The sequence below is a fragment of the Mauremys mutica genome, chromosome 1, assembly GCF_020497125.1.
Source record: "Mauremys mutica isolate MM-2020 ecotype Southern chromosome 1, ASM2049712v1, whole genome shotgun sequence".
Classification (NCBI taxonomy): Eukaryota; Metazoa; Chordata; order Testudines; family Geoemydidae; genus Mauremys; species Mauremys mutica.
The window spans coordinates 367,058,287-367,067,149 of record NC_059072.1 but is presented as its reverse complement, the minus strand read 5'-3'; the positions used below and the strand labels follow the sequence as shown (position 1 = coordinate 367,067,149).

At 41.8% G+C, this 8,863-nt stretch overlaps 1 protein-coding gene across 1 annotated transcript; it reads left to right on the top strand.

The window, feature by feature from the left end:
• Positions 1–2,301: 2,301 nt before the first annotated feature.
• On the top strand, positions 2,302–3,250 carry LOC123364346 (olfactory receptor 52E4-like). The gene is given in 2 exon segments (XM_045006400.1): positions 2,302–2,769; positions 2,771–3,250. Coding segments are annotated over 2 exon segments (948 nt in total).
• The last annotated feature ends 5,613 nt before the right edge of the window (positions 3,251–8,863 follow it).

Sequence of the window (8,863 nt, the reverse complement as noted above, 5' to 3'; positions counted from 1 at the left end):
TTTGGGGGGACAGAGAGTGTGCCAGACACTGAAACCTGGCTGGTGGCAGCAAGTACCAGATCTAAGCTAGGATTTAAGATTAGAAGGATCCATGCAGGTCCCCATCTTTTGGACGCTAAAGTTCAAAGTGGGGAATAAACCTATGACAGCCACGTACAGACGTAAAATCCTTACCCTGCTAAAACTCACCACTCTCTTTTTTATGCCTTCGAGGATTGCATCAGTCCATTTGGCGTTTTGAGTTGGTTTTAAACAATGACCTCTAAATCCTTGCAGGGTTATTGCACTGCATAATATAGTACCCCAGACTGTGGGTTGGGCCTGCATTCTCTGACTGTATTAATATATTTACCAATTTAAATATTCTTACCAATGCTCCAGAACAATTCATATGGTTGCCCTGTCCTTAGAGTGACCAGATGTCCCAATTTTTTAGGGACAGTCCCAATATTTGGGGCTTCTTCTTGTATAAGAGCATGTTTCCCCCCGACGCCTAGTGTCGATTTTTTACACTTTCTATCTGGTCACCTTACCGATCTTCCCTATTTTCAGCGCTCTGCCAATCTTTGGGTTGTCCACAAATTTTATCTGCACTGATTTTCTATTTCCTTTCAGATCAGTGATGACAATATTGAATAACATCAGGCCCAGAACTAATCCCTGCAGAACCCCACTAGAAAAAGCTCCAGTCACTGCAAGTGCTTTCTGAGGTCTCTCAGTCAGCTAGTCTTCAGTCCATTTTGTGTGTACTCCAATGATATTGTAGAGTGTTATTTATTTTACCTCCCTCTTTTTCCTTCATAAATTAAAATGAAATAGTAAAATCAAATATTATTGCATATGCACAGTTCCCTTGATAAACCAAATGTCCACCCTAACAAAAGAATGATTTCAGGATTGCTTGACAAGACTGGTTTTGCATAAACCTTGTCATTGACTAGCATTATTTATATTCTTAGATTTTTTTTCTTGAACTAATCCCATAGCAGCTTTTCCATTGTTTCCTAAACTTTTCAAATCTTTACAGTCATTTTTATAGTTTAAAACACAGGAATTGCCCTAAAACTTTTTGAAGATTCCTTTTCTTCTTAATATACTTAATAACATGATTTTTCATTATCCTTAGCTTTGCCAACCATGGATATTTAACTGATGTCTTTAAAGTGCCTTTTCAATTTTCATAATTACCAATTTATATTGCAGGCTATTTATTTCCTCTTTTTTCACATTTGTTATATATCCCCTCACCCCTAATTTCTACCTTCACTTTGCAACTGAACCGGGATTTTAGCCTTCTTGACTGTGGAATTGTGACTTTTTCTCTATCTAATAATCTCCCAATTTTTATTCCAATTTTTTTGTCTACATTTTTCATCCCAATCAGTTTTGTTGATAATTTTCCTCAGCTTAGGGAAACTAGAGATTTTGAAGCACTCAGTGTCTATAGAAAGTATTAGTTGGGAACTCTTCTCTGTTTGTCAGTTTGAATGGAATCACTTCCTTACCTATTTCCCACCCCTCTACATATGCCTGCTTGTGTGTCTCTTCTCTAAACTAAACAGTCCCCGACTTTTCAGTCTGTTCTCCATTCCCATGCCTGTCTCGGAAATCCCCCTTATATTTGTTATATCCTTTATAGAGACCAGGTGACCAGAGCAGAACCGATATCCAGAGGAGTTTATTCTCTATGACATTCCTTTGGAATGCAAAGATTGTGTTTCATTTCCCTCTGCTGAGATTCGGAAGGTGTTTCAGTTGAGCGGCTATCTATCATGCCCAGTTCTTTTCCAAGTACCCTGGCATATGTGTTTAAAAGGTTTGGATTTTTTTCCACTTTCAGATTTTGAGAAATCAGATAAATGTGTAACTCCCTACAATGTGGATTTTCTACCTTGGGTTTCATTGCATTAAGGAACAATGATGGATAACAAGTATCCATACTTGTGTTTCCCGCTGCTGCCTCTTAAGTTTCCTCCACCCTGACATGTAGGAATTATTGATGCATGGAGTATCATAAAACATTGAATTAGCATTATAAGGAACAGTTGTTCATAATTCATTTCCCTGAATTATGAAAATTTTATATCTCCACTGTGTCAAGAGCAACCAATCTGCTTCACCCATGAAAACAGCCTCAACTAGTGCATGTAGAGTCTTATATTAATATTGTCTCTCCATTCAGGCATTTGAACTGCAACCATCACCCTAGACCCTGGGCACATACAGGAAGTCAGGAGAACGTACGGGTACATGCAGGCGACACCCTTGTGCCTCAGCGTTGGACAACTTCTCCTCTACTCCATGTCAGAGTCCAACACAGCCAACTTCACCAACCCCTCCACTTTCATCCTGCTGGGCATTCCTGGCCTGGAGGCATCGCATGTCTGGATCTCCATCCCCTTCTGCGCCATGTACACCATAGCCATCTTGGGGAACTTCACCATCCTGTTCATCGTAAAGACGGAGCAGAGCCTCCATGGGCCCATGTATTATTTCCTCTGCATGCTGGCCGTCACTGACCTTGTCCTGTCCATGGCCACTGTGCCCAAAATGCTGAGTAACTTCTGGTTCAATTCCAGGGAGATCAATTTCAGTGCCTGCCTCACCCAGATGTACTTCATTCACTGCTTCTCAGCAATGGAGTCTGGGATCTTTGTGGCCTTGGCTTTGGACCGCTATGTGGCCATCTGTGACCCCCTGAGACATTCCAGCACCCTGACAAATTCTGTTGTGGCTAAGATTGGCCTGGCGGTGGTGCTGCGCAGCGGCCATACTTGCATTGCCCTATCCATTCCTAGTGAGGCGGTGGCCATATTGCAGAACCAACATCATCCCCCACTCCTACTGTGATCACATATCTGTGGTGAAGCTGGCCTGCGCCGATATCCAGATCAGTAGTTACTATGGCCTCTTTGTACTATTCTTTGTAATTGGTATAGATGTGCCTTTTATCGCTGTGTCCTATATCCAAATCCTCAGGGCCATCTTCAGCCTCCCCACAAAGGATGCCCGGATGAAAACTTTTGGGACCTGCGGCTCCCACCTTTGTTGCATATTATCTTTCTACCTTCCAGAATTCTTCTCATCCCTCATTCACCGGTTTGGCCACAAAGTGCCCCAACATGTATTTGTTCTCATTGCGAATGTGTATCTTCTGGTGCCCCCCATGCTTCACCCCATCATCTATGGGGTGAGGACAAAACAGATCCGGGACAGGCTGCTCAAGCTCTTTACTCGTAAAGAGACCTAAATTTTTTATCCTGGTATTCAGGCTCCATGAAGAGATAGCTGGTGACATGGTGCTGGGCCATCTTCCTTGAACCACTTCCTGGACAGTCAGAGAGACATTAAACCCTTTTATGAACTTATTGTGCTGTGCCAGCATGGCAAACTGGGGAATCAGCCCATGTACAATTCACTAGTTTGCCTCTTTTTAATTGCCGGAAGCTGGACCTCTGCAACCCCACCCCTTACCCTGGCTCCTTCCCTGCTGTGCCTCTTCCCCACTGTCATAAACAGATAATTAAGGGCTAATGCCTCTTTTACCTGTAAAGGGTTAAGAAGTTCACCTAGCCTAGCTGATACCTGACCAGAGGAACCAATGGGGGAACAAGATGTTTCAAAAGGAAGGAGGGATGTTTCCTTTGTTTAGAGTCAGTTTCAGTTTCAGCCAGAGTGAAAAAGATCAAGGAACCAACCTCTTATCAGAGTAGTAAGTTTTAAAAAGGAATAAATAGTTTTTGTAACTTGTCTTTGTGCAATTAGGGGAGTAATCAAATTTGGGTATTCTTGTGTATACTAAGGTTTTTGCCCAGGGGAACATCCTGTGTTTTAAATCTGTTGTCTGTGACATCAGCTTGTATGCTGTCTCCCAGAGCGTTTTTTCTTTTACCTTTCTTTTCTTTAATTAAAAGCCTTCTTTTTAAGAACGTGATTGATTTTTTCCCTATTTTTAGATCCAAGGGAATTGGATCTGGACTCACCAGGGAATTGGTGGAGGAGTCTCTCAAGGCTACCTAGGGAGGGGAAAGATTTTTGGGGGAAGACAGAGTTTTCTAGATGACTCAGACATCTGGATGGTGGCAGCACCCTGTCTTGTTGAGCCAGACTGCTGCAACACAGACTCAGGGCCTGGGTCATGCCCCCAAAACTGCAGGCTTAACTGAAAACAGCTCAACAAGATACCTGTTTCCAGCACCCAGACACCCAGCTTCCGAAGGGATCCAAACCCCAAATAAATCTGTTTCACTCTGCATAAAGCTTATAAAGGGTAAATTCATAAATTGTCCACCCTCTATAACACTGATAAAGAGATATGCACAGCTGTTTGTTTCCCCCAGGTACTCTGGGCTTATTAATACACAAAAGTGATTTTATTAAGTAAAAAGTTGTATTTAAGTGGTTTCAAGTAATGAGACCGAAGAAAGTAAGTCAAAAAAGCAAAACAAAGCAAAAACAGGCAAATCTAAATCTAATACATTAAGAAAACTGATTAGAGGAAATATCTCACCCTCAAAGATGTTCCAATAAGCTTCTTTCACAGATCAGCCTCCTTCCTAGTCTGGGCCTAATCCTTTCCCCTGGTACAGTCTTTGTTAGATCCAGCAGACATCTCCAGTGGTAACCAGGTGTTTTTCTCATGACTGGAGGCCTCCTTTGTCCAGCTCCATCCCTTTCATACCTTTGGCACAAGGTGGAATCTTTTGTCTGTGCTCGTCCCCACCCACGGCTCATCAATGAAAAAGTAAAAGGAATAAGATGGATTCCAGTATCATGTGACATGGTCACGTCACAGTAAGACCCCTAGTCTACATTTTTCATGGGTTGGCCCACATGTACACAGGAAGGTTTGGAGATAAATAAACCATTTACAAACAATTGTCTGGGTTCATTGGGAGCCATCAAGATTCTAAACCACCATTAATGGCCCACAATTTGCAAGAGTATAAGAGGACCTCAGAGTTATACTTCATATTTTCTAGCGTATCATAAGAACATAAGAACATAAGAAAGGCCGTACCGGGTCAGACCAATGGCCCATCTAGCTCAGTATCTGTCTACCGACAGTGGCCAATGCCAGGTGCCCCAGAGGGAGTGAACCTAACAGGCAATGATCAAGTGATCTCTCTCCTGCCATCCATCTCCATCCTCTGACGAACAGAGGCTAGGGACACCATTCTTACCCATCCTGGCTAATAGCCATTTATGGACTTAGCCACCATGAATTTATCTAGTAGGTAAAGAGTTCCATAAGTTGACTGTGCGCTGCGTGAAGAAGAACTTCCTTTTATTGTAGCTTCAGATACAAAAATGATACATACCAATAGGATGAAAATATTGAGTAGGTTATAACCTTTGTTACGATACTTTACAAGAGACCTTTTGCAATAAAGCATATTCCAATTACATCATATTCACTTTCATAAGCATATTTCCATAAAACATATGGAGTGCAATGTCACAGTATATTCTTACTTTGTTACTAACTCGGTGGAGAGAGAGACCCCCATCAAGCTTCCTGGTTTCTATCTCAGCTTTGTGAGGAGAGTGGGTTACAGCATGGGGCAGATACATATGGGCTCTATAAAGAAGGCTATACTGGGTAAAGACAATGGTCCATCCAGCCCAGGATCCTGTCTTCTGACCATGACCAATGCCATGTGCTTCAGAGGGGATGAACAGAACAGGTAATCATCAAGTGATTCATGCCTTGTCACCCGCTCCCAGCTTCTGGCAAACAGAGGCTAGTGACAAAATCCCTGGCCCTCATGGCTAATAGCCATTGATTTACCTATACTCCATGAACTAATTTACTTGAACCATGTTATCCTTTTGGCCTTCATAACCTCCTCTGGCCAAGAGTTCCACTGGTTGGCTGTGAATAAATAATTATTTTTGTTTGCTTTAGATCTGCTCCCTATTAATTTCATTGGGTGAAAAGTAGTTCTTGTTGTTAGTTGAAGGAGTACATAACGTTTCTTTATTCAATTTCTCCACACCTGTCATGATATTATAGCTCTCTCTCTGTCATAAATATAAAGGGAAAGGTAACAACCTTTATGTATGCAGTAACATATAATTCATCCTGGGCAGAGGTGCAGAATCAATCAAGTTCTTAAAAGAAGAATTTTATTTAAAAAAAAAAGAAAAGAATCACACCTGCGGGATGGGTAACAACCTTTATATATGTAGTAACATAAAATCCCTTCCAGCCAGAGATGCAGAATCTCTTACCTGTAACATGTTAATCAGTTCAATTAACCTAGTTGGCACCTGACCAGAAGGACCAATGGGGAAAGAAGATACTTTCAAATCTGGGGTTGGGGGAGGTTTTTGTTTGTGCTTTTTTGTTGGTTCCCTCTCGGGACAAAGAGAGAGACCAAGCAGGTAAACCAGCTCCTAACAAGATCCTGAGATGATACATCTAAACTTACAGAAGTTCTAAGTAACTGCAAGGAAATGTGTTAGATTATCGTTTGTTTTAGCTTGTGATTTTTCCCTATGCTAAGAGGTAATTTTATTTTGGTTTTGTAACTGGGAAGCAGAGTCAGAGGGGAATCCTCTGGGTTTAAAATCCTTTTATTTACTCTGTAAAGTTATCTTACATCCTGATTTTGCAGGTGTGATTCTTTTACCTTTTTTAAATAAAATTCTTCTTTTAAGACCCTGATTGATTTTCGGTGTCCTAAAAACCAGGGATTTAGTCTGTGCTCACTTTGTTAACCTATTGGTTGGTATATTATTCTCAACCCCCGCCCCCAGGAAAGGGGGTGAAGGGGATTGGGGGGATATTTGGGCGGAAGGCGGCTCCAAGTAGCCCCGCCCTGAATGTTTGTTTAATCACTTGCTGGTGGCTGCAATTACTGTCCAAGGACAAGGAAAGGAATTTGTGCGTTGGGGAAGTTTTAACCTAAGCTGGTGAAATATAAGCTTAGGGGGGCTTTCATGCAGGTCCCCGCATCAGTGCCCCGGGGTTCAGAGTAGGGAGGGAAACCTGATACCTCATACCCCCCTGAGTCATCTGTTTTCCAAGTTGAAATGTCCCAATCTTTTTCACCTCTCCTCAAACGTTTAATATCCCTAATAAATTATTGCCCTTCTCTGTACCTTTTCCAATTCCAAACATATCTTTTTGGGGATGGGGTGACCAGATCTGCACTCAGTATTCAATATGTGGGCATAGCATAGACCTGTATAGAAGCAATAAGATATTTTCTGTCTTATTATCTATTCTGTCTACATGATTACCAACATTCTGTTCACTTTTTTTGATTGCCACATTGGGCAGAAATTTTAATCCTATTAATTCACATTTGATTGTATCAACAATCTGTATCCTTATTTCTTTGGGATTTTCCTCTACTCTTCACTCACCCTCTTTGTACTAAGGGGCAGGAGGCATCTGCCTATATATAAATTGGTCATTAAAGGCTATCAGCCCTAACGAGCTCTCGCCTGGACAGAAGAAGGGAGTAACTGCATTTCTAGATAAAAAACAGTTTTCTCCACCTTCTCTGCAGAGGGGAGGGCATGGAAGGAATGGAACCTCCCCAGAAAGGAAGAGAGAGAGGAGCTGTTGGTCCAGGCCCTTTTAAACCACCTGGACTGTGATGATCCAGAGGAAGCTGGGGTAGGACAGAGGGCACAAGGGCCGGAGAGGGGACTCTGCTAGCAGGGTGATGGCTGCAGCAGAGACATAGACTCCAACTGGAGGAGGAGTCAGGGACTCCAGGAGTTGGCCTTTGGACACCTTTGAGGGCTCTGACCATATCCTAGTGTATGCTCCAGAGTGGTGATGAAAAAAAATAATTACTTGACAGCCCTAGTAAACAGTGACGGTGGCGAAATTTGCTGATGAAACAAAATTATTCAAGGCAGTTAAGTGCCAGGTAGACTGAGAAGAGCTTCAAAATGATCTCTCAGACCTGCATGACTGGGCAGCAAAATGGCAGATACAATTCAATATCGACAAAATGCAAAATAATGCACATTGGAAAACATCCTTCCAACTATACATAAAAATTATGGTGTCTACATTAGCTGTTATCATTCAAGAAAGATATTGAAGTCATTGTGGATAGTTCTCCAAAAACATCCACTCAATGTGCAGCGGCAGTCCAAAAAGCTAAACAGTGTTGGGAATCATTACAAAAGGGAGAGATAAGATGGAAAATATATTGCCTCTATCTATACTTATGCTATGCCCACATATTCAATACTGCATGCAGATCTGGTTGCCCCATCTCAAAAAAGATATATTGGAATTGGAAAAGATACAGAAAGGGCAACAGAAATGATTAGGGGTATCAAACAATTTCCATATGAGTTGAGATGAAAAGGCTGGGAGTTGTCAGCTTGGAAAAACAGATGACTAAGGGGGGGGGTATGAGAGTGGTCTATAAAAATCCTGAAAGGTGTAAACAAAATGAATAAGGAAGTGTTATTTACTCCTTCTCATAACACAAGAACTAGGTGTCACCCAATAATAGGTAGCAGGTTTAAAACAGGTTAAAACAAATGAAAGGATTTATTTTTTCAGACAACTCATAGTTCAATATCTGGAACTATTTGCCACAGGATGTTGTGATGGACAAGGCTATAATAAGGTTCCAAAAAGAACTAGTATTGTATCCAGTTGGTGGCCCCTCACTACAGGAAGGATGTGGACAAATTGGAGATAGCTCAGTGGAGGACAATAAAATGATTAGGGGGCTTGTGCACATGACTTACGAGGAGAGGCTGAGGGAACTTATTTGGTCTGTAGAAGAGAAGAGTGAGGGGGGGATTTCATAGCAGCCTTCAACTACATGAAGGGGGTTTCCAAAGAGGCTAGAGCTCGGCTGGTATCAATGATGACAGATGA